The sequence below is a fragment of the Equus przewalskii genome, chromosome 4, assembly GCF_037783145.1.
Source record: "Equus przewalskii isolate Varuska chromosome 4, EquPr2, whole genome shotgun sequence".
NCBI lineage: Eukaryota > Metazoa > Chordata > Mammalia > Perissodactyla > Equidae > Equus > Equus przewalskii.
The window spans coordinates 51247235-51274362 of record NC_091834.1 but is presented as its reverse complement, the minus strand read 5'-3'; the positions used below and the strand labels follow the sequence as shown (position 1 = coordinate 51274362).

Below are 27128 nucleotides of genomic sequence, written 5' to 3'. Positions count from 1 at the left end.
CCTGCTGCAAAATACTCAGACACATGTGGCCAGGCAAAGGGCCAATGCTAATCACAGTCTCCAGCACCTGCATACCCTCAGCTGGGGGGCTCAGTTCTCAAAGAGAAATTCACATAAGGCCTGTCAGCACCTTGCTGTCTGTCTTGGGACAGGGCTGTCTAGGAACTTGCCTGAATGTTTCCCACATGCTACAAGGCCTGCTTCTCAACATTTACATAGTTTCCTGATATTGTAGTTCAAAATTGTAGCACAAAAGAGTTCTTCAGAACCTGGGCTAGGAGATAGGCTGAAATTCAAACACCTCCCGAAGTTAAAAGGAGGCACCTGTGTGACACTCAGAGGCATACGAAGAGGAGATTCTCCTGTTAAACAAAGGCTACCTGCACGGCTGACTTCATAAACAAGCAACCTGTGCAGTCACACAGGGCCTCATGTTCAGAAGGCCCTCATGCTTGGTTCAATGCTCTGCTGTCATCTTCTTGAAATTATCAACAATTTTTTAAAAAGGAAGCATTCACATATTTTCATTGTGCACTGGGATACAAGTGATGTAGTGAGTCCTGACTAGTTTTCCCAGCAAAAGGGAAATGGAAAGCCCAATCAAGAACCTGGAGTTCTACAGGAGCACTTGAAATGGGAGAGTAGTGGGTTATAAAACAGAGAAAAGTAGGGCCAGCCCTGGTGGCCTAGTGGTTAAGTTCAGTACGGTCTGCTTCGGCAGCCCAGGTTTGGTTCCCGGGTGTGGACCTACACCACTCTGTTAGCAGCCATGCTGTGCTGCTGGCCCACACACTAAAAAAACAGACGAAGACTGGCACAGATGTTAGCTCAGGGTGAATCTTACTCAGAAATAAAAAAAACAAAGGAAAACAGAGAAAAGTAAAAGAGTACAACTTTACAGCTTGTAAGGAAATCTAGCATTGTTTGCTATGCCAGGAGCCCATAATTTAAATTTTCTAAGCTATTATGAAGTTTGTCTGAAATATGCATATTATTTTACTGTTTTATGGCCCTTAGGCAGCCCTGTTCTGTTTCTTTAGTCAGGAAGAGCAGCTCCAAACACACACAATTTAAGAACCACATAAAAATGTACTACACAGTGGTCAAAGCCACAGTACTGAGCCACATGGTACTGATTTTTACCCCATGTCCCAAATGGTGAGAGATCACTCTTATCTCATGTTTTTCTTTCCCTTTACAACCTCAACCCACCATTCAGTTCCTGCTCAACCACAATTTGAATTCTCCTAGTGGTGATGCTACTATCAGTCTTTTTGGTAAATATTTTTTTGCATCACCAGCACCTTGATTTTCATCAGGACCGGCTACATAATTTGTGAAGCCCAGTGCAAAATGAAAAGGTGGGCTCCTTGTTCAAAATTAAGTAAGAACTTCAAAGTAGCAACAGTAAGAGCATTAAACCATGCATAGGGCCCTTCTAAATGTGGGACCTATATCACTGCACATACTGAATGCCCATGAAGCCAGCCCTGATTCTCATTGGCCAGAATCTGGTCATGTACCCATCCCTTAACCAATCACTGTTAAAGGGGTTGACTAGTTTACCCTTACACTAAGAACAGCTCCAGGGGAGCTGGGCATAAATTCATTTTCCCCTGAGTTGCATGGTGTCTCATGGCAAGGATTCATGAGTGAAACCAGCCTTCTTTTGAGTAGAACTAAGGAAGGCATGGTTGCTGAGCAGCCAACAGTTCCCATGACACCATATATCCATGAGTCAGAAGGAGGAACTCTTCTCCAGAAGCTTGCTTTGATGCAAGCTTGGTTCCCTAGGGCCTTGAAGAGTTATTCAAATCCTTCCTACTCAAATCTGCCTATGCTCAATTCCCAGGCTCCCATGCACTTTACACCTCTTCCCTGCTGCCAATCCTTCCTGTAGGTACATGAAGGTACATGAAGATATGATTCCTGTCCTCCTGATGATTATCATCTTATTAAGGAACCATGACTAACCACAAAATACACAAAAACTCAAGTAATAGAGAAATCTAAAATAAAAGAACACTAATTAAAATGCACGTTAGTGCTGAGAGTTTCTAGAAGTATTGGATTAACAAGCGCTGGGTAGATGTTTCAATACGAGTTTAGGAGGAAATGGATTTTTAAATGGGGGAAACGGTCAGTGTTGGGTGATGTGAAATGAATTTTGGAGCAGAAGACAGTGATGCACAATCCATAGTGGCAGAATTCTCATACAACAAGCTTTGATAGCAGAGTGAATCATTTTCAAGAGTCAAACACGTTTGTTGTCTAGAGCAGACTGCCACTGTTAGTGGTGAATGGAAAAATGACAGGCAGCAGAAAGTCGTTACTAGGAAATTAGATCCAATGCAAAATGCAACAGTACAGTTTCTGAAGATATACACAAACTATGATTTTTCACACCTATGTGAAAAGTGAGTCCTGTGCTCTATTATTCCCCTTCATGCTAACTTTCATGTTAATTTGTGCTTGATTTCAGGTGTGTGTGTGTGTGTGTGAATGTGTGTGCATGCATGTTATCATCTAGCCACTAGATCACCAAGGAACTGTATGTGTGTGAATGTTATCATGTAAAAAGAATAACTCTTGACAAAGTAACAGCAAGTGAAGGGAAGTGGATAGTAAAAAGTCACTGACTGTCCCTGCTTTGTTTAGTTGGTTTTTAATTGTGTGGCTTTCTCATTAACTTTTTCCTCTCTTGACAAACTTAAAACCAGTAAATGATTGCTGAATTCCAACATCATTAGGAGATAACTTAACCTTAGTTAAGACTAGACAATATAATTACAATTTCTTTATTAATTTCATCGTTCTAGGTAGATGCTTAGTGGTAATAATGGAAAAAAATCCAAATACTTGGAAAATATGAGAAAAACAAGATTTTAAATCTAGAGTCTCTGAGCTATGTTATTAATGTAAGATAAGATTGCCACATTAAGAGCAAGGCAATAATATAGGTATGAATACATAATATGTGCAAATTATAGTAACTAAATTTTTCTTATATTTGAGAAACTCAAATATGTTTTTCATGTGCTGTAATTCTCAATGTAAGTTTAATTAGTTGTACCTGATTAGAAATTTTAAAAAAAAACAACTTTAAAGACATACTTTGAATTTCAATGATCTTCTGTAAAGAAATAACGGCATTCATATTCGGGGTTTGCTGGAGAATATCTTCTGCAAGTGGCTCCAGCTGCAAGAATAGGAGATAATAACGTGAGCAGAATGACTTTATAGTAAGTCTGACAGAAGCAAAGCAAATTGAAACAACCACCCCCCCATAAAAGCTTGCTCTAAGAACTAGTTAACATTTTCCTGATATCACTTCTAAAAGTTTAACCAGTTTTATTTTCTCTTTTGCAGCCATGTAATTGAATTCCAAGGGGCTTTTCTATTGGTCACAAGACTAATCTATGAAGCCCCTGAAGCAGGTGCATGTCTGTGTATTATTCATTAAAAATCTGAGTTATTTGTGTAATTTTTGTAGGTTCCTCACAAAACAAATTCCATCATGTCTGTCTATGCAGCTGGGCCCTGCAAACAAAATCTCAGGGAAGTTGCAGTAGGCAGACAGTGAGCAGTGTATTATTCATACATTCGCAGAGTTTTTACATCTAACCACCTTACACTTTCAGACACTTCATGGTAGAAAGCCACGAGACACAGCTACTCTTATTTAATTGCTATTGAATACGTGGTAGAGAAAATGTTCAAATAAAACCAAAGGTAAAATAATTGTACATTTTCATTTAACTTCAACTGTATTCATAACTACGCAGATGTCCATGGGGAAGTACAGGACAAATTCCTGTCTTGCAAATCTATCAGGATCTTCTGGAATTACACTGATTTTTCACGGAGAATCTTAGAAACATTGCTTTGCAAGAAATGAAGAGGAGCTTTAAGTAATTTATGGAGGGTTTTGGCAGAACTAAATCTGATGATGCATCCCTGGGAATACATTGGTGATGTAGCTGAAGTAGCGGCAGAAACTACATAGCCAGGACACTTGCAAACAAAATAGCTGTCCAGCTATGGTGACCCAGAAAGCAAGGAAAGTAAGAGTAACAAAGGGATTAACAAAAAAGGAGTTTTCTTAGAAAATTTATAGTTAGTAGTCTCAAATATAAACTGATGGTCCAACTATAGTAGGACACGAATTGGAACTGATGTCACTAGACGTTGTACTCATCTATGTCTCTTCATCCGTAGTAAAAGACTCAGGGATTTCAAGTTTCCATAGCATATGTGAGTGAATCTTCCCCCAGGGTCTCTCTGAATTGATTATTCTATACTTCAATCATGGAATCTAAAACAATAGCACCTTTCTTCCAGATGCCATAGGATAAGAGACTAGCTCAGGGATATTTATATATGGGTAAATTCACTAAATATAACTTTCCAGAATGTTTTTTTTAGCTGCCAAAGAAAAACCTTTAAAACATCAAAAGGTTTATTTGCAATACAGTTTGGCGAGAGGAAAAAGAAAAAAAACACCAGTGTCAGTGAAAGGTTCTGCAATCTTAAACTCTTAAATTTTGTTAAACTCGTTTTTTTACATCTGGTATGTCAGATAGTATCTTCAAGAATATGTTATCCTAGCAACACTCTCTTAACTCAGAGGAACTAATGAATCATAAACAGAAGGTTACTTGGAAAACTCTTACTCCAGAATTAGACAGGGTTGAGTTACCTTGCTCATAAATAATCTTTCCTTTCACTTCTGTCTCAGAGCTCAGAAAAATGTTTTAATAGAAATCAGGTAGATTTTACTAATAAATGTTTTGAAACATCACTCTATGTTAAAATACTTAAGAACAAAAGTAAAAGATGATATCAGCGTATTTAGTTCTTCAAAAAGCTTTCCTATGACTTTAGGTTAAAAATGCTGACAAACTAAAAGGTGCTGGCTACTGGAAAGAAAGCTACAGGCAGATCATTAATGTAAAAAACACTTCTAGAACTCTCTCGCGTTGAGGTCTGTGGACTATTTTTAAGACCTGGGTTACGTAGAAAGTAAACGTGATTCAGGGTGTTGAGAGTAAAAATACAAACAACCCTAAACCTTCCATTTGGACTCGTCAGTTAGATACGATAAAATTGTGTCTACTTTTAAAGGCAACCTAGAGAATTAAGGCAATTACATTGATAATTTAAGCCTCCCAAACCATTTCCCTGCATGTTTTAGGTGAATGTCATTTAGAGGATTTAACCTTCAGTTAATTGCCCCAATTTGTTTCATTTTGAGAGTATACACACACACAGAGCTGAATTCAGAAAGTTCTCAATGTAGGTTCTTTAGTTTTTTTCGGGCAGCTCTGCAGAGAAGGTAATGGGTAATACTCTCAGTTGGCAAGAAAGCAAGCGGCATTTAGAGTCTGTTTTCATAAAATTAAAACCTTTCATAGAGGGACCACAGAATTGAGTTGTCTTTTCTAGAGAGTTTATTATTTAATCATTCACAATTATAAGCACTAAAAACATCTGATTAAAATATCTATTTAATAAACATTTATGAGTATTGGTCATTATTAGTAATCTAATAACGAACTGTAATGAAATAATATTAAATAATCATTTTTAAAGTAAAAATATGCAGCAAAACTGTTATGTATTTAGTTTGGCTGATAAGGTGTAGCAAAAACATTGGCTATTGAGGCTAATCAATGTTAGTAAGAGTTATTAAAAGATAAATAAGGAAGTAATTTATGCAAGCTAGAGAACTTTTGCATGAAAACATTATAGCTTGATAAAGCAGAAGGAGATGTAGGGAATATCACATACCCATCATGCCATCTTTGTTGAGCAATTTCATCAAGTAATAATAATTATCATGCAGTTATAAGATACACTAGATAATTTTAACACAACCTCTTGACACATGAAGCTCTCATCTAGCTTTATTTAATCTAAAGCTTAATTGCAACCATTACGGTAATTCTTTATATAATTTTCAGACTCAGTGACAGGGAAATATATTTTTCTACATCTTTTACAGAAAGTTGCAACACTGTATTGATACAATTCAGATGTTTGTTAAATTGCACATACCATGTAATTTCTAAGTACTACAGCTATTTTAAAACACTATAAAACTGTGGCCATTATCAGGTTGTGAATAAGTAATTTGTAGATTCTCTAGAATCAGATCATTTAAATTATCAAAAATCATTTTAGTTGGCTAAGATGCGCTTGTGTAAACAGGAAAGGGTATCCTTAGAGAAGCTCTTGAGAAAGAGTTTTAAACTCACTCTGCACTTATGAGACTTAAATACCTACATTTGCTTACTTCATGTTTGACTTGTTGGTTTGATTTTCTAATTTCTTGAGTTGTATGCTTCTATCTTTAATTTTAAGCTTTCTTCTATTCACATGTGTACAGTTAAAGCTTTATATTTTTCTCTAAATCCAGCTTTATACCCGTTATACAAGTTTTGATATTTCATATTTTCATAATGATTCGACTCAAAATATTTTCAAATTTTCATTGTGATTTCTTTGACACATGAGAGGTTGTATTTTAAAATCTCCAAATAGGGGCCGGCCCGGTGGCACAGCGGTTAAGTGTGTACGTTCTGCTTCTCAGGGGCCTGGGGTTCGCCGGTTCGGATCCCGGGTGTGGACATGGCACCTCTTGGCACACCATGCTGTGGTAGGCGTCCCACATATAAAGTAGAGGAAGATGGGCACAGATGTTAGCTCAGGGCCAGGCTTCGTCAGCAAAAAGAGGAGGACTGGCAGTAGTTAGCTCAGGGCTAATCTTCCTTGGAAAATAAAATAAAATAAAATAATCTCCAAATATATGAGATTTTCCAATTATCATTTTATTTCAAATTATACAACTAATTTATTTTTTTTTAGTTTTGTTTTTATATTTCATTATTTTATTTTACATCACTGGTATTTTACTTATTTTATTTTAATTTTATTGTATTAAGAACACAACATGAGATCAAATCACTTAAATTTTTAAGTGTAAAATACATTATTGTTGACTATTGGTACAGTGTTTTAGAGTAGATCTCTACAGCTTTTTCATCTTGCTTGACTGAAACTTTATGCCCATTGATAAATAACTCTCCATTCCCCCCTCCCCCTAGCCCCTGACAACTACCAATCACTATTCCACTCTTTGACTCTATGAATTTGATTATTTAGACACCTCATATAAGTGGAATCATGCAGTATTTGTCTTTCTGCAACTAGATTATTTCACTTAGCTTAATGTCTTCAAGGTTTATCCATGTTGTGGCATATTGCAGAATCTTTTCCTTTTTAGGGCAGAATAGTATTCCATTGTATGTATATACCACATTTATCCATTCATCTGTCAATGGACATTTAGCTTGTGTCCACATCTTGGCTATGGTGAATAGTGCTGCAATGATCATAGGAACGATAATATCTCTTCAAGATCCTGATTTTGATTCTTTTGGATAAACACCCAAAAGTGAGATTGCCAGATCATATGACAGCTCTATATTTAATTTTTTGAGGGCCCTCTATACTGTTTTTCATAGCAGCTGCACCATTTTGCATTCCTACCAACAGTGTGCAAGGGTTCCAATTTCTCCATATCCTTGCCATCACTTGCTGTCTTTGTTTATTTGATAATAGTCATACTGACATCCTGAATGTCATGTGATATGCGAGGTGATATCTCATTTGTGGTTTTGATTTGCATTTCCCTGATGATTAGTGATGTTAAACATTTTTTCATATACCTGTTGGCCATTTGCATGTTTTCTTTGAAGAAATGTCTATTCAAGTCCTTAGCCCATTTTTTAATCAAGTTATTAGTATTTTTTACTACTGAGATGTTGAGTTCCTTATATATTTTGGAGATGAACACCTTATCAGATATATGGTTTGCAAATATTTTTTCCCATTCCATAGATTGTTTTTTCACTGTGTTGATTGTTTCCTTTTCTGTACAGAAGCTCTTTAGCTTGATATAGTCCCACTTGTTTATCTCAGATTTGTTGCCAATGCTTTTGATGTCATATTCATGAAATCATTGCCAAGATCAATGTAATGAGCTTTCCCCCAGTTTTCTTTTGGGGGTTTTACAGTTTTGGGTCTTATGTTCAAGTCTTTAATCCATTTTGAGTTTATTTTTCTGTATGGTGTAAGATAAGGGTCCAGTTTCATTTTTTTACAAGTAGATATCCAGTTTTCCAACACCATTTGTTCAAGAGACTACCCTTTCTCCATTATGTATTCTTGGCAACCTTGTGGAAGATCAGTTGTCCATTTATGTGTAGATTCATTTTTGTGCTTTCTATCTGTTCCCTTGGCTATATGTCTGCCTTTATGGCAGTACCATATTGTTTTGATTACTATAGCTTTATAACATATTTTTAAATCAGGAAGTGTGATGCCTCCAGCTTTCTTCCTCTTTCTCAAGACTGATTTTTTTATTTACTGTTCCATATAAATTTTAGAATTGTTTTTTGCTATTTCGGTAAAAAATGTCATTGGAATTTTGATAAGGATTTCACTGAATCTGTTGATAACTTTGGTTGGTACGGGCATTTTAACAGGATTAAATCTTCCAATCCACAAATATGGGATGTCTTTCCATTTGTTTGTGTTATGTAATATTGATTCTAACTCATTTTCACTGTGGTAAGAGATTATACTCTGTATGAATAAAATTAGTTGAAATTTATTGAAACCTGCTTTATGCTCCCAAATATGGTCTATTTTAAAAAATATTACAAGTGTATTTGAAAAGAATGATATTCTATAGCTATTGAGTATGGCCTATTATATATTTCAATTAAGCCATGTTTATTAAGGTGTTTAAATCTTCTAAATACTCTCCTTTTTATTGTCTTCTTTCTCTGTCAGTTCCTGAGAGAAATGTGTTAAAATTTGTCATTATGTTGGTGGTTTTGACTATTTTTCATTTGTTTCTTTCAATTTTTGTTTGATGCATTTTGAAACTGTGTTGTGGATACACAAATTTTGAATTATTTTATCTTCTCAGTTAATAGAATATTTACCACAATGAAGCAACTCTATTTATCTCTAGTTCCTTTTTTTGTCTTAAAGTCCACTTTATCTGATGTTAATATAATCACATGAGCTCTCCTTCAGTTAGTTTCTGTAGTTTAATCCTTTTCATTTTTTTATATTCAATCTTTCTTTATCATTATATTACAGAAAGTGTCCCTTTAAACAGCATTTGTTATTACACCGTTATAATCTTTGCTTTTATTGGCAAACTAAATACACTCATATGTGTTTTGTGGAACTGCATAAGCTGATTCTAAAATTTTATATGAAAACACAGAGGGGACAAATGTAGCCAAGACTGTCTTGAAGAAAAACAAACTGGAGTATTTGTTCTACCAGATATCAGGATTTCTTATAAAACTACAGTAGTTAAGACAGTCTGATAATGTCATGAGGATAGACAGATACGTGAAACAGAATAGAGTCTCCATGTATATATGGACAAAGATACCACTGCCGATCCATAAAGAATAGATGGTCTTTTCAATAAATGGTACTGAATCAACTATATATACACATTTAAAAAAAACCACTTGACTTCAACTTCATGCCACATACTCAATTCCTGATGAATTGTGCATCTAAATGTTGAAGTCAAAAATAAATCTTTAACGTGGGTCAGTCCCATGGGCTAGTGGTTAACTTTGGCATGCTCCTCCTTGGCAGTCCAGATTTGTTTCCCAGGCATGGACCTATACCACTTGCTGGTGGCCATGCTGTGGCAGAAACCCCCATACAAAGCAGAGAAAGACTGGCACACATGTTAGCTCAGGGCGAATCTTCCTCAAGCAAAAAGAGGAAGATTGGCAAGACATGTTAGCTCAGGCAAAATATTCTTCAGCAAGGAAAAAAAAGTAAATAAACCTTTAAGGAAAAAATAAAGAGAATATTTTCATGACTTTGGGCATAGAGAAAGAATACTTAAACAGAACAGAAAAGACCTAATCATAAAGGGAATAACTGAGAAATTGCAAACATTAAAAATTACTTTTATTTGTCAAAGGATACTATTAAGAGGGTGAAAAGACAGATAAGATATTTCAACACATGAAACCCATAGTAGAATCTATAAAGAACTGGTCAAATCAGTGAGAAAAATGACAAACCATCTGAAAGTGGACAAAAGACTTGAATAGGTGCCTCGAAAATTGGTATATACAAATAACCAATAAATAGATGAAGAGCTGCTTTACTTCATGAGTATTCTAGCAAATCAAAACCATGATGATATACTACTGCTGTACCCAACAGAATGTCTAAAATTTTAAGACTGACAATACCAAGTGTTAGAATGATATAGAACAATCGAAATAGTCATATGCTGCTGGTAAGAGTAGGAATTTTGACAACCACTATGGAAAACAGTTTGTGATTATCTACAAAGATTAAATACATGTATATCCCATGACCCAGCAATATCACTTTTAGATATATACTCAACAGAAATGCATGTATAAATGTACCAAGGAACATATATAAAATGTCCATTATAGCATTGTACATAATGGCCCCAAAACTGGAAAAAATCCCCATATCCATTAAAAGTAGAATAGACAAATAAACCATGGTATTTTCTTAGAACTTCTTTTTATGGAATGTAATACTGTATAATAATGAAAATGAATGACGTATAGCTTGCTGTAACAACATGGATGAATCTGACAAGCATAATGTTTAGAAAAGAAGTTAGATACAAAGGAACATATATTGTATGATTTAGTGTATAAAAAGTTCAAAAACAGGTAAATTAAAATCTTATGTTAGAAACCAGAAAATTGTTTACTTTCAGAAAAAAGAAAAGGAATACTTATTGGGAAAGAGAATTTGTGGTTTATTGACGTGCTGACATTATTCTATTTCTTGACCTGGTTGATGGTTATATATGCGCTCTATTGAGTTGTACATTCACGTTTTATGCAGTTTTTTGTCTGAATATTTATATTTTACAATTAAAAACAATTTAAAAAGGGAGTACATTTTCTGACAAAAGGGAATAGGGAAACTAAGTCTGGTTCTTGAGTCCAGGTTTCTACTATATTATAGTGCATCTAAGAAAAAAAGAGAGATTACAGGTTTTGCAACAAGAACAAGTTATATTCTTAGATACAGGCCACAAATTCACTTACAAAGGGAACTGAAAGTTCCCCTACAACCTGAAAAGCAACTGAGAAAAAATGCAGAAAGGGTTCAGTTATCAGAATCAAAGATATTGTGGAACTTTGGAAGAATATAATGATCAAGACCAAGAGGATAAGTGAAGCAGATTGCCATAAGGACCTGACCCTCCATGGTGATGAACTATTATCAATTCCCTAGTGAGGAGAGTTGGTGGTTAAAACTCAACTTTCATTTAAATAATTGTCTTAGAGATGTCTGCAATTAGTTGTATATGTTTAATTTGATTGCTTAAGTAAATCTGGTTATAATTTTATCCATATTGTGATTCATGAGTCATTCTCAAAATAATCCCTTTTATTCACTTGAAGTCATTAAAATCCTTGACCAAATTGATTGAGAAAAAAAGTAAATCGGGGTGGATTCTATTGATAATCAAGTTAATACACTATTGAGATTATTCAGACTGAGTCTGCCTGAATTCTATGCATGTAGATGATGAAGGGTGACATCACACAGCAATAAAGAAACATCTCTGGCCAAGAAGAGTGATATAAACCTAACATGTCTTATGAGAGTATCAGGAAGACCAAGAGGCAAAGGGTACAGTCATGGCCATTCAGCTCACATGACTTACTGAAGGAATTCCTTGAATAAAAAGGAGGGACAAGTGGGCTAGACTCTGAGATTATTATCATAGTTATTGTTCTATTAGTTGAGTTTTATCCAAAGCTACCATTGCTAGGAAAAATGTAGGTTACGTAATATATCAGCCAAGGATGAAAGGAGGAAGACTATGAGGAAGTGTCTCTACTCACTATCATACCCAAATAGTATCCTACAGTTTCCATGCACTTGACAATGGAAAGTTTAGACATAGTGGCATATTTAAACACCTACAGCAAACTGGCTAAATAATTAAAAATGAACTCAAAGGTAAAAAGAAGGAGGCATAGTGGTCTATTGGAAAGAGGGTAACGAATGCTATTAGTTGGATAATTCAGACTATCAATACTTTTATTTAAGCATTGAGGTAAGATATGCAATAATGAGAAAACATTTCAACCACACAGTTTGGTTAGGGAAACACTATATATATTGAAAGGTGCATGTTAAATTGAAGTTTCAATAACATTGAAGGGAAGTTTGCTCAGTCCTTTATGTGTAATTTCCTAACATAATGTCTATCGTTTAGACATCAATTGTTATAAAGAAGGCTTAGTTCATCTTATATGCCAAAAATCTTGTTTCCTTGTCCCTTTTTTGCAAATAAGTTTAAATTTTACAGTTATATTTGGTAAATCCTCATGTTTCATTGTCTTTGATCCTTGGTTTTCTTGCCCTCACTTGATTTTTTATTTTCTCTCTTTAATCTGCTAATTTGCATGTTTTTAAACTGTTTTTCCTTAACTTTTTGTTTAGTAAAGAGATTTGTACTATACGCTTTTCCAAATGTTGATTTTTCTGCTAAGAAGACCTGTTTCACATCATGTAGCAGTGGTTGCTGGTAAATGTTTAACAGCTGACTGTCCAAGAAAGAGCTATAATTTGTAGCATTTGCTGATTTCCGTGGTGTAAATACTCCCACCATGGCCTATTTCAAGCTACCAATGTGATGTCACTGAACTCAGATTTGAGTAGAGATACACACAGTTAGCTCTCATAAGCCATTAAGAGTCACCTCCAACATATCACTGATAGACTATTATTCTGTTTATTGGTAACGTGAAGAAAACTGTTCCAAATGATTATTTCCTTAATAAACTCTTGTTTTTTTGTATGAGATTCTGCCTTCTTCAAAAACTTCATACACTGGTTTTTTTTGTTATTTTACCCCAGGTCATGAAACATTTATTCAAGGCTTCCATATTTTCCACAGAAATTCTAATTCCTTACGATATTCCATTCCACTGATCCAGCCTCAATATTTACTTTTATTCGACTCAAAGTAGCCTGTCCACTGCCCGAAACAAAACAAACCTAAAACAGAGCCATCCACAATTCCACGGAATCTTAATGTCTTTATCTGTGTATTTCTACTTCAAGAGCTAAATGCTTTCCTTTGATTTTGGTTTGTCACAGTCTCATTTTTATTCGAGACCAAGGTTAAATGTTAACTTCCTCTATTAAAATATTCCTCCATCCTTGTAGTTAAAAACAAAGGGTCCTACATTACATTCTTGAAGTACTTTGTTTATATTTATCTTACTCTTATTTGTATTAAAACTTTTAGGCACAAAGTAGATGTCCAATAAAAGACTATTGAATGAATCGACAGATAAATGAATGTCATAACATGTTTGCTTCACCACTAAAAAGAAATGCTTTCTTTCTTTTATTGGTAACCAGAACCCTGTGAAGTATCCATGTTCCCAGTCCACATTCCTTTTAACACTTTCTGAAAAGCCTAAAGACAAACTGTACAGAAAATCTGCATGTCGGGGTTTCAGACTATCTGGATAACTCCTACTTTATTTGGCTTTTGCTAAGACAGAAAATCAAAAACTCCACCATCACTTTGGTTCTGCTTCTCATAAGCCTTGTTGAACATAAGAAATGCAACATCATAGGCCATATCTACAATGGAAACTATCTTCAAATAATATTTTCCAAAACCTTTTTACTCTCTTTAGATTATTCATACATTCTCTTTCAGCATGTATAGGTTTCAAAGTCTAAGAGAAGACCATAGAAAAACATTATTCTGGATTATCATATATTTCCCCTGTATTCAGTTCACCCTTTCTCTACTCATGAATTGCAACTATTTAGGAATTTGTAAGCTTTCCCAGATTCACACCAATTCCCCAATGGAGTCAGCCATACATAATCTAAAGAATGAAAAAGCGGGAAAAACTACTTCCCCATTCAAAATCTAATGCAAACAAACCCCTGATGAGCAACTTGGACAACAACATCTCAAGAGTTCACCTCAGGGGTGGTTGTCAACACTTACTAGAGTCAATTCAAGAGACTTTTTCAGCAGCTTTAGAGCAAAAAGTCATCTTGGAAAGATTATCAACATACACAGTCACTAAGTGTAGCCACTGTTGCTGAAATCCAAGTCAAATGAAAGCAGCTGAGCCTACTCAACAGGAGACAGGAGATATTACAAAGAAAAGGAGAAAGAAGAGAGAGAGACAGAGGAAGGCAAGAAAAAAAGAAAGGAAGGAAGGATGGAATGGAGAGACAGAGAGAGAGAAAGAAAGAAAAAAAGGTAGGTAGGTCTAGAAGCCAAACCTTAAATGAGTGAGGAAATTAGAAAAACAACAACAACAAAAACCCCGGTATAAACCCCACACGCTAGACTCAAATGTAAGTGTTGAAGCTTCAGTACCAGAGGACACGGCATCATCTCACCAGCTTCCACGTCTATGGTAATTTGGTTTTTCTCTCTAACAAGCTTAAAACTGTCATTTATTCTGTTTTGACAGGTGGTCCTTTAATGGCCACGTTCTCAACTCACTACCCAAGACTCTTCCTACTACATGTCGTCTCCTTTCTTTAACCTGCCTGAAGTTTTTCAATGTTTTTGTTTTAGACTCCATAGGAATGCCAACTGCTTAAGCTTTTCTCACCTCTTGGGAAAATTTCTTTCAGAGGAAGCAACCCAGGGTGCCACTAATTGGATTTGCATAACAGTAGGCAAATTTGGTCTTAGAGCAACTGTGACATTGTTTGCCAGCCAGCACAAAATCAGTTTCTCTGAGAACTTCACAGATGTTTGTATTACAAATTCTAAAAACGATGTGACTATTCACATAAGTATCTCTGATGTGATTCCAAGCAACCTGATTTTTCTCATTTAGATAGTCACTTCATTTTCTTGTAAACCCCAAGCTGGTGTTTCCAAGTGCTTCATTGAAAAAGTTCAAAAATATTCATCATACACTGATTGGACTGATAAATCTAAGTTCTGAACTTCGCCAAGAAAAAGAAAAAAATTGACTTCTGGTATGTCTTCAAAATCAGTTGCCTCAAGGAATTTCCTGTACCATGCTTAAATTAGTTTTAATCCAATAGTATATTATTTTGACTGACCCTGTGCATATTTCTTACAAGAATAGTTAAGAGATGTTTTGCTAACTAGATCACTTTCATGATAAAAAAATATTTAAAAAGAAGAAATGCCTATTTTGGGTGCAACACTCAGATAACTTAATTTTTAAAAAATCAAGTTTTTGGGTACCCATCTATGTATCAACACCGAGATACAGAGCCAAGAGTTCCTGATTTTATAATTCTTTTGGGTTATGTAATGCATATTATTCTGCTGATAATAAGCCATATAAAGCAGCATTTTGCTGTATTGACATGGCCTGGCCAAGAACAACAAGGAAAAGAAATAGCATTAAAAAAACTGGCAAAATGTTTATGAATTCTAATCCTCTGCACATGAATAAATACATCTGACGAAGTGCAGAGGCCCTCAAAAAGGCCCTTCTTGACCTTCCTAATTTGAGTTCAATTGCATGTTCAGTGTTGAGAAGCAAAAGTAGGTTCTGCCAATGTTTTAAGCTCAAGCTTCACTATATTTTGTTATTTGTAAAAGTGAAATGCCAGATAATAAGTTATAATTGCCCTATTAATCACTGGAAAAGGGAGTTTGGAGGGAAATTGGGATTTGAAATTGCAATGATTGGTATCTGAACGATATCCTTTTTTATTTTCTTACCTAGAGCTTAGCACATAAAACTACTGTGAAAACTACATGTATGCACTTTTTTAAATGGTGAGGTACACACAATATGCCTTTTTCTAAAGGAATGAAATTTAAAACTTCAATGTAGTCATGCTGTTAGTCATGATGAACTTTGAACTGGAAAAAAAAGTACAGAAAACCAGGCCTTGTATTATAAATTATATTGTCAATGAAAGTGAGAAGAACTCTTTGTTTCTTAATTTGTTTCAAGTATTACATTTTCATTTCCTCTTTTCAAATAAATTATAATGTACAATACACATGTATTTTTCTTCCATTTCTCATTTTAAAAAATCCTTCTTTCTCTTAGCTTTGTTCCTCTGTATACTGATAGACCTGACACACCAAAACTTACCTTTCAAAGTTCGATATACCAAATCCATCTGTTAGCCTTAGAGTATTTTGTGGGAAATCTATACTCTTGTTATATCCCTAAGAAATCTCAATGGAAAGAAATACAGAAATATATAGATTATATAAACCTCTCTTACTTTAGTTCATGATGAACAAGTTTTAGATTGTGCTTATGCAATTGAAGATAGATAACAAAAGGGGACAAGGTTGTATTTAGGGTATTATAATGTCTAAATCAAATTTATTATAAGACATCCAGATATTTAAAGTTGACTAAATAGTCAGTATAACTAAAAATAATCATTTCGGTTATCACTTACTGGAATTTTTAGCATGTATACACCCACATAGGCATGTTTAAGACTAGCCAGTGACACTTTTTTCCCCTCCTCTATCTCAAGCCTGGTCTTTCTAAAAATGTAGAAAAAGAGCATAGGTCTCAAACTTTAAATTAGGTGGCATTCTCCTAAGGTCACTTACTGCTCTATGAAAACAGTCTATTTGACCTCTAGGAATAGCTCATATAATAAAATGACCACAGGCATCTCAGTCAAAAGAGTATGCAGGGGAAGGAAGGTATAAAACACACCCATTTTGCTTTTTAGTAAACTCAGATAAATTAAGAAAACCATGTAACACCAAACAACTGACTCGAATCTGCTCTGAAACACAGTCATCTCTTAAAGGGAGAGACCACAGGAAAAATTACCCCACCCTCACTAGAAATCCTTCAGAAGAATAGAGAGGACCAAGTGCAGAGATTACACAGCATGGAGATAAAATCTCATTTGAACGGATGTGCTCAAAGAGAGCCAGTGAAATCCATAATTTCCTTTCACATAGTTGGAAAAACAGTTGGCTTTTGCAACTGGGTAACATTTCTTTCTGGGCAGGTCAATCATCCACGGAGCCACAATCCAAGACCTACTGTGATTTTGCGCATGTCTGGTGAAAGCCTTTATAATGCAAATATTAAAACTAGTCTGCTTCTCTAAAATGTTTCTACATTTAAAATCAAATAAGTAATTTGAGAATATAGGTGAATATGCAAAATATGTTATCTGGTAGGCAAACAGAACAGCCCAAAATTAACTGATAAGGTAGAAGAAGCATTTATTTTTTGCATTCATTTATTGCCATAAAAAGCCCCAATATTCTGTTTGACATAATTTGTTCATAGGAATCTCAAAAAAACTCTAATATTTAGAAAATCTTAGACACCTTGAACTATCTGAAATAGCAGTCCAGTAATAACAACACTAATCATTAGATAGTTACATCTTTTGGGTTATTGTGCTGTCTAAAATTACACACCAGAGTGAAGACTTGAGCAGTGCTCAAGTTTTCTCTCTCATATTTTCCTTCATGTTAAAAATGTACATATTTACTTCAGTAAATATGGTACAGTAATCATGTTGAAGCACTATAGGTTTGTAAGGTAATGATGAAAATAAAACTTCTGTGTTCAGCGTGCAGAAAAAAAGATGCCTTTTTTCCCTTCATAAATACTACAGTCAAAAGCATGACTTACTATTAAAAAACAATATGAATGATAGATTTAAAAAATGATTTTGTAAGGGGCCAGCCCAGTGGCACAGGGGTTAAGTTCTCAAGTTCCACTTCTGGGCGGCCCAGGGTTAGCTGGTTCAGATCTCGGGTGTGGACACGGCACCGCTTGGCACGCCATGCTGTGGTAGGCGTCCCATGTATAAAATAGAGGAAGATGGGCATGGATGTTAGCTCAGGGCCAGCCTTCCTCAGCAAAAAGAGGAAGATTGGCAGTAGTTAGCTCAGGGCTAATCTTCCTCAAAAAAAAAAAGATTTTGTATATGTTTATTTCATAAGCAAGGTCATATTTCAAGTTCATCAAAAGAGGTAAAATATACAAAATAGAACACTTCTAAACATGCACATAAAAAAGTAAATAAATTGATAACATTAACGAATTCATACTAATTTTGAAATATTTGTTGCACTGCAATTAACTGGTCCAAAAGTGTGCCATGATCTGTAAGTGAACCTAAGGGTAATTTGATCTGAAGTCTGCAGAGTAGCCAGAAAAATATGTTGCAATTTAGTTATGTGATGTGAAAGAAAAAAGAATGACCTTTGGCAATGTAAATTCAAGTTCAAATCTTGGATCTAATGCATTCTTGCTGCATGAGTTTGGCCTTCTCAAATCTCTTGGACACTGGTTATCACCATCTGTAAGATGGAAATAAGATGTATCTCTTAGCCTAGAGAATTCATAAATGGTGATAGAATAAAGAGTTTATCAATATTTTTAAGACTTCAGATCAAGATGGTGACATAGGAGGCTCCTGAATTTCCCTCCTCCCACGGATGCACCAAATTTACAGTTATACATGGAGCAATTCCTTCAGAGAAATCCAGAACTAGCTGAGTGACTCCTACACAATGAGCAAATGAGAAAATACCCATATCAAATGGGTAGGAAAAGCTAAGATACACCTTAGCCATAAACCCCACCTCTGGCACAGCACCATACAATTGGGAGGGAACTCCCAACTCCCAGCTTCACCCTGAGGAGCACACATCTAGCACCCCAACTTTTAAGGCTCAGATCTGAGGAATGGGCTCCCAAAACACCAAGCTCTGAAAGCCAACAGGGCTTACATTCATGAGTTCCAGAGGACGATAGCAAACAAAGTAGTTCTCAGGTGTGCATGCACTTGCCACGGCTATCCCCCCCACCCAGGGCTCAGAGCAGAGGAAGCAGGCAAAAATGCCCATCTCCCAGTCTTTCCCTGGAAGGGGATTGACTACATACATTACAAGCCACTGTGTGAGGGGTCTGGCTTGTAATTAGCCCACATCAAGCTGCTGACTATGATCCTCCTCAGAGCCTTAAAGAGCTGCTGTGGCCACTTCTCCCACATTCTTCCTCTGGTTCCCTCCAAGAATAAAATCAAGTCACCAGCATCTCCCTGGAAAGCGCTTGTTCATACACCTAGCACCCCAACTTTTATGGCTGACACACAAAAGATGGACCCCCAAAAGGCCTAGCTCTGATAGTGAACAGGGCATTCATTCATGAGCCCCACAGGGCTATAGCAAACAAAAAAGCTGTTTTTAAAACAAAATTCAACATTCTTTTATGATAAAAATTCTCAATAAATTCAGTATAGAAGGAATATACCTCAACATAATAAATGCCATATAAGATAAGCCCACTGCTAACATCATACTCTATGGTGAAAAACTGAAAGCTTTTCCTTTAACATCAGGAACAAGACAAAGATGCCCACTCTTCTACTTTTATTCAAGATAGTATTTTAAGTACTTTATGCAGTAATTAGGCAAGAAAAAGAAAGAAAAGGCATCCAAATCAGAAAAGAAGACATAAAACTGTCACAATTTGCAGATAACATGATATGTACAGAGAACCCTGAAGACTCCACCAAAAAATTGTTAGACCTAATTAACAAATTCAGTAAAGTTGCAGGATACAAAATTAACACAGAGAAATCAGCTTTCTATACACTAACAATGAGCTATCTGAAAAAGAAATTTAAAAAAATCCCATTGACAATGGCATCAAAAACAATAAAATACTTAGAAATAAATTTATCAAAGGAAGTGAAAGATCTATATATACACCAACAACTACAAGACATTGAAGAAGAAAGAAATTGAAGAAGACTCAAATAATTAGAATGCTATCCCATGTTCGTGGATCAAAAGTTAATATTATTAAAATGTCCATACTACCAAAAGTGATCTATAGATTCAATTCAATCCCTATCAAAAAGCATTTTTCAGAGAAATAGAAAAAACAATCTTAAAACTCATCTGAAACCAAAAAAGACCCCGAATAGCCAAAGCAATCTTGAGAAAGGAGAATAATGCTGGAGTCATCACACTTCCTGATTTCAAACTATACTACAAGTAATCAACACAGTATGGTATTGGCATTAAAAACAGACATATAGATTAATGGAACAGAAGAGAGAGCCCAGAAATAAACCTATGTATATATGGTCAATTAATCTTCAACAAAGGAACCAGGAATGCACAACTGGAAAAGAAGAGTCCCTTCAATAAATGGTGTTGGTAAAACTGGATACCCATATGCAAAAGAATGAAACTGGATCCCTACTGTACCTCATACACAAAATCAATTGAAAATTGATTAAAGATTTAAACGTACGACTTGAAGCCATAAAACTCTTAAAGAAAACATAGTGGGTAAGCTCCTTGACATCAGTATTGGCAATTGATTTTTGGATTTGACACCAAAAGCAAAGGCAACAAAAGCAAAATAAACAGAAGGGACTACATCAAACTAAAAAGCTCTGCACAGTAAAGGTAATCATTAACAAATGAAAAGGCAATCTACAGAATGAGAGGAAATATTTGCAAACTACGTATCCAATAAGGGGTTAATATCTAAAATATACGAGGAACTCATACAACTTAACAGCAAAAATCCTACATAAACCAATCAAAAATGGGCAAAGTAGCTGAATAGCTATTTTTCCAAAGAAGACATACAAATGGCCAACATTTACATGAAAAGGTGCTCAACATCAGTAATCATCAGGAAAATGCAAATCAAAACCACAATGAGATATCACCTCACATATCGTTAGGATGAGTATTATCAAAAAGAGAAGAGAGAAATGCTGGTGAGGATATGGAGAAAAGAGAACCCTTGTGCCCTGTTGGTAGGAAGGTAAACTAGTATAGCCACTATGGAAAACAGTAGGTGGTCCCTCAAGAAATTAAAAATAGAACTACCATATGATCCAGCCATCTCACTTCTGGGTATATATCCAAAGGAAACAAAACGACTATCTTGAAGAGATATCTGTACTTGCATGTTTATTGCAGCACTATTCACGAAAATCCAAGTACGGAAACAACCTAAGTGCCCATTGACAAATAAGTGGATAGAGAAAATGTTATACATATCTATATAGATACACACACATGCAAGCACACACACACAATGGAATACTATTTAGCCTTAAAGAAAGAATGGGGGCTGGCCTGGTGGCACAGTGGTTAAGTTCGCATATTCCGCTTTGGCGGCCTGGAGTTCGCTGGTTCGGATCCTGGGTGCGGACATGGCACCACTTGGAAAGCCATGCTGTGGCAGGTGCCCCACGTCTTAAGTGGAGGAAGATGAGCACACATGTTAGCTCAGGGCCAGTATTCCTCAGCAAAAAGAGGAAGACTGGCAGCAGATTTTATTGATTTTAGCTCAGGGCTAATCTTCCTCCAAAAAAAAAAAAAAAGAAAGAAAAGAAAGAAGGAAATCCTGTCATTTGAGAAAACATGGATGAACCTAGAGGGCATTATGCTAAGTGAAATAAGCCAGACAGAGAAAAGAAAAATACTGCATGGTGTAACTTATGTGAAACCAAAACAAACTAGTTGAATTCATAGAAACAGAGAGTAGAATGGTGGCTGCTAGGGGTTGGGGGCTGAGGGGAATAGGGAGAAGCTGGTAAAAGGTTTTAAATTTTCAGTTGTAAGATGAATAAGGTTTGAGGATCTAACGTATAACATGTGGCTATGGCTGATAACACTGTATCGTATAGCTGAAATTTGGTAAAAAAAAAGTATGTGAGGTGATGAATGTGTTAACTTTATAGAGGGAATCATTTCACAGTGTATACATATATCAAATCATCACATTGTACGTTTTAAATATATTATAATTTTATTTGTCATTTACACCTCAATAAAGCTGAAAAAAATATATACATATATTTTAGTGAGGAAGATTGTCCCTGAGCTAACATTTGTGCCAATCTTCCTCTATTTTGTATCTGGGATGCTACCACAGCACGGCTTGATGAGCCCTGTGTAGGTCCACATCTGGGATCTGAACCCACAAACCCTGGGCCAGTGAAGCAGAGTACATGAACTTACTAGGCCACCAGGCTGGCCGCTGAAAAAAATATTTTTAAAAGGTGTTTTTTTTTCCCCCTGAACTAAGATAATCCTACAGAAAATCTCAAGGGAAATTTTCTTTAGTTATTTCTTTTTCAAAGTTTCAGTGCTCATTAGTTAGGTCAGTATACAAAGAATTTCTCGTCCCAAGGGTTATCTTTATTATTTATTAAGTTCTGCCAATAACCTGATTGAAGAGAGCGCTATGTGAAATCTATAACTGAGCAAAAGTTATAGCATATAACGTGAAAGCATGTAAATTTCTTTTATCTAAGTCTTGCCTTCTTCCTTAAAATCCTAAGAGCAACATTGTGCTTTCTGAGTATATGGGATTTAAAAAAAAGACTTAAAAAGTATGCACGCATACATTCCTAGTTCTTTACCCCTGCTCTTTTGTACTTTTAGTTTTTTACCTCATTTCCTAGAAGGGCATTTACACAGGCTTCTGATGCATCGCAGATGGCTGTGAGATCATGTCCTCCTTCCAGAGCCATACACCACGTGTCCATCGGCCAGTGTCATCAACTGCTTCGTCAAATGACCAAAGCCTACCATAATACAAACAGAACATTTCAAAGTATTAAATCAAAAGTGAATAACCACTAGAATCTAATATTGATGGAGCATTTATTCTGTGTATTTCCTTTCGAAGCACTTTTTGTGTGCTAACTCATTTAATACTCACAATAACTTGATAAATTAGGTCCTATTATAATCTCTATTTTACAAATGAGGGAATCAAAACCTAAGATCCTACAACTCCCAAGTATCACAACCAAGATTTGCAGCAGTCAATCTGGCTCTTCACCAGTGTACAACACTGCCTTTCACAAAACATTGTACATATACCTGGATGAAAAACTTGAACTGTATTCAACCCATGTTAATAAGGTAAACAATCTCATTTGCTTGACGTTTGTTTCCTGTCTCCACCATCTGTCTTTATTATAGAAGAAAGTTTTCTACATATCACCTCAAATTACTTACAGATTTTTATAGACATTCTTTTTATTATGAAATAGTTGATAAATGCAAAAATTAAATAACGTCTATGTATGTTATAAAGTATAATGATATGACAAACACCTGTTCACTTACCTTGCAATTTAAAGGAAATAATGTTAGCAATACTTTTGGAGCCTCTTGTGTGCTTCTCTCTAATAACATGCCTCCTCTTCTCTGTGGGAAATCAGGGTCCTGAGTTTGTGTTTATAATTCTTGAGGCTTTCCTTTGTTTAATTTGCTTGATTTTAAACTTTATAAAAATGGTTTTATACTTTTGCAATTTGCTCTTTCACACAACATTTTGTTAGCTCATCTCTTTTGATGCACGGAGCTATAGTTCTTTGCTGTCTAGATGGACATTTTATGAGTATAGAAGAACTTATTTACCCATTCACCAATTGACAAATATTTGGGTTTTTTGTTGTTACAGAAACCCAGCATTTTGTTATTACAAGCAATGCCTCCATGAACATACTTATACCAGTCTTCTGGTGCACATGTGTAACAGTAGAGTAAAACTGTCGTGGCTTAATACATGCTAAATAATACCAGATTATTTTCAAAGAGGTGTGCCCAACTCCAACTCTCAGAAGCACTATATATAAAAATTCCAATTTTGCCAACATTTGCTAAGATTGCCAAGTGGGTGGGTGAATAATGGCATCTGTGGTTTCATGCAGTTTAAGGAGGGATCTTTCTATTTCTACTTTGAATTCGAGTTTTTATTTTAAATAGATGTTGAATTTAATTAAATTATTTCTCTACACCAAATGAGTCATTTTTTCTCCTATAATTTCATAGTGTTGTGAGTATGTTAATAAATATTTCTAATATTAAGCTACCATTGAATTTCTGGAGTAAAATAAGCTTGGTTGTGATGTATTGTCTTTTTTATACATAACTGGATTTGTATTGCTAATGCTTGTGTAGGATTTTTTTCACCTATGTTCATGAATGGAGTTAATCTATAATTTTCCATTCTTATATTAATCATGTTGAATTTTGATATGATTGGGACCCTCTTTTTTCCATTATCTGACCCTAGAATGTTGGGTTGAAATCTTCCTTAAAACCATTTGAGTCTTGTGTTTTCTTTGAGGAAGACTTTTTTAGTTTTGAGGAAGGTTAGCCCTGAGCTAACATCCACTGCCAACCGTCCTGCTTTCTGCTGAGGAAGATTGGCCGTGAGTGAACATCTGTGCCCATCTTCCTCTACTTTATATGTGGGACGCCTGCCACAGCATGGCTTGACAAGTGGTGTGTAGCTCCATGCGCAGGATCTGAACTGGCAAACCCTGGGCTGCCGAAGTGGAGCGAGCCAACCTAACTGCTACACCACTGGGCTGGCCCTGAGGAAGACTTTTTAACTACTGATAAAATTTCTTCAGGGATTACAGGACTACTCACACTTTCCAGATCTTCCTAGATTTTTCTAGGAATTTGTTTCTTTTATTTAAGTGTTCAAATTTATTGAAATAAAGTTGTTTATTATCTTTATTATCTTATTTTGGAACTTTAATTAGATATAATAGTTACGGTCATTATGTCCTCAATGTCTCTTAAGTTTCTTTCATAGTTTCTATGTCTTTTTCTGTCCTGCATTATGTGTACTTTTTTTCAGATCTGTCTTCTAGACTTTCTCCAGATGTGACTAATCTGCTGTTTAACACTTCTCTACATATTTTCATTTCAGTGATTATATTGTTCAATTCTAGATGTTCTATTTGGTTATATTTCATCACTTCCTAGTCATTTTCATAGTTTCTTACACTTTGCTCATTTTTCATTTCTTCCTCTTTTTTTTTCTTTAGGCATAATTATTTTATATTCTGTAACTGCTATTTGAAGTTTTTATGGCTTAGCTTACTATGTGTTGTTTCTGCTGATTCATCCTCATGGTGTCTTAATTCTCCTCTGTTTTTTGAGATTTTTTTTAACTCATATTCATTGGAACTTTATATGTGAGAAGTCTTTGAAGCCTTAGTTGAATGTAATATTTATCTTTGAAAACTCGGGTTGAGTGCGATTTTGTCTGCTTCTGCTGGATGGCTGGGCCACTGGCAACTAGGATCAATTTTAAGTTCTAAGATTGCAGGGCTTTTTTTTTAATGCACAGATATTGTAAAAGTGGAGCCCAAAACTTGATTACAAATTCTCATGGAAAAGAAATTCAGTTTCTTTTTCTGAAATTCAGTTTCTTTTTCCTTTTCTTTTCCTTTTTTTTTGAAATCCCCCTTATTCATAGCCATACCTAAGACAGATTTGTTGTTTTGTTCAGTATTTCCTTTTCTCCTATTCATCCTTTTCCTTAGAGCTGGCCTTTTGTCATTCCTGTCTTCATTCTGGTCTTCAATACAACCCCTTCCCTACATAAGCCCAAAGTTTTGACTCTCCTTTCCAGTATGTAGTAGTCTATCAACGTACAAGCTCTAGTCAATTGGAGACTGTGGGATAGCCCAGGGAAGCCAATAGCTACAGTACTTGCTCACCTTCCTTCATCTTTTTGGAAGTCATCCATAAATTTTAAAGAGTAGTTTTGATATTTTCATGTAGGAGTGTTTCAGGATATGTAGTCTCTCATATTGCCAAATTTAAATGTTTCTCATTCAACATTTTAAAAAATTTAACAGTGAGTCCAACCTGCCCAATTTCAGAAACAATTGCAAAAAAACAAAAGAGATAAATAAAACCATGTGTTCAATATGGCATTTCATTTTTTTAATATGCTTTAAGGATTTTAGGGAATAAACATTAAATTTTTCAATCAATTACACTTTTTAATAACTAATAGATTTTATTTTTTTAGAGCAGTTTTGGATTTACAGAAAAATTGAGCAGAAAGTTCCCATATACCACCCAAACTTCTTGCTGTCCTTTCCCCTATTATTAACATCTTGCATTTGTGTGGTACATTTGTTACAAATGATGAGCCAATATTGATGCATATTGTTAAAAGTCCATCGTTAGGATTCACTCTTTGTGTTGTATGGTTTTACAGATTTTGACAAATGCTTAATGTCATGTATCTGCCATTATAGTATCATACAGAATAGCTTCACTGCACTAAAAATCCCTTGTGCTCCAACTATTCATCCCTCCTCTCCACCCCAACCCCTACAAATCAATGGTATTTTTGTCTCCATCGTTTTGTCACTCACTTTTCAATGTTTGCATTAATTCAAACTTTTAACTTCCTGTATTATCTGTTCTAAAGGACAAAGGGCACTATTTCATTTTCTCTCATTTATATACTACTTATAGTATTTAGAATATCCATAAAAACTCTATCTCCATAAAAACTTGAAAGAATAATCTTGAACATGGAAGTCCATGCTCTGAAAGCCCACCTGTGCTGCCTTCAAGAGTGTCCTCTGTTCCTCTCTTAAGTATTGTGGTCTTTTGTTTGAAAAGAAAGGAAATTCTCACAACAGAGTTGGTAGAACTAAATGAAAGTCTGAAAAATTGTCAATGAGATCCCAAAACCGAACTAAGTTGCTTCCATATTGGAACAATGAAATAATATCATCTTAATCCTTGGAAAATATTGAGATATCTACTCAATAAAACTGTCCAGAATTTCAGTTCTTGTCTAGCACTTAAGGCTAGCCATGAAAAAGAAGAGTTCATTTCCTCTGGCAAAAAATTATTCAAAAAAGGATTTTAAAAAGGTGAAAATTGGGGCTGGCCTTGTGGCACAGCGGTTAAGTGGGTACATTCCGCTTTGGCGGCCCAGGGCTTGCTGGTTCGGATCCCGGGTGCGGACATATCACTGCTTGGCACGCCGTGCTGTGGTAGGTGTCCCACATATAAAGTAGAGAAAGATGGGCATGGACGTTAGCTCAGGGCCAGTCTCCCTCAGCAAAAAGAGAAAGACTGGCAGCAGTTATCTCAGGGCTAATCTTCCTCAAAAAAAAAGAAAGGTGAAAATTATTTTCAAGCATTGTAATATTTCTTACTTTCTATAGACCACATGATGATACCAATAAGAATCTTTTCCACAGGC

At 35.4% G+C, this 27128-nt stretch overlaps 1 protein-coding gene across 1 annotated transcript in view; it reads right to left on the bottom strand.

Moving 5' to 3' along the window:
* Nucleotides 1-27128, bottom strand: part of HDAC9 (histone deacetylase 9) — a 676098-nt gene that overhangs the window by 39210 nt on the left and 609760 nt on the right. Inside the window, 3 exon segments of the mRNA XM_070615860.1 lie at nt 3115-3199; nt 22534-22614; nt 22616-22668. Of these exon segments, the coding sequence (XP_070471961.1) occupies nt 3115-3199; nt 22534-22614; nt 22616-22668 (219 nt within the window).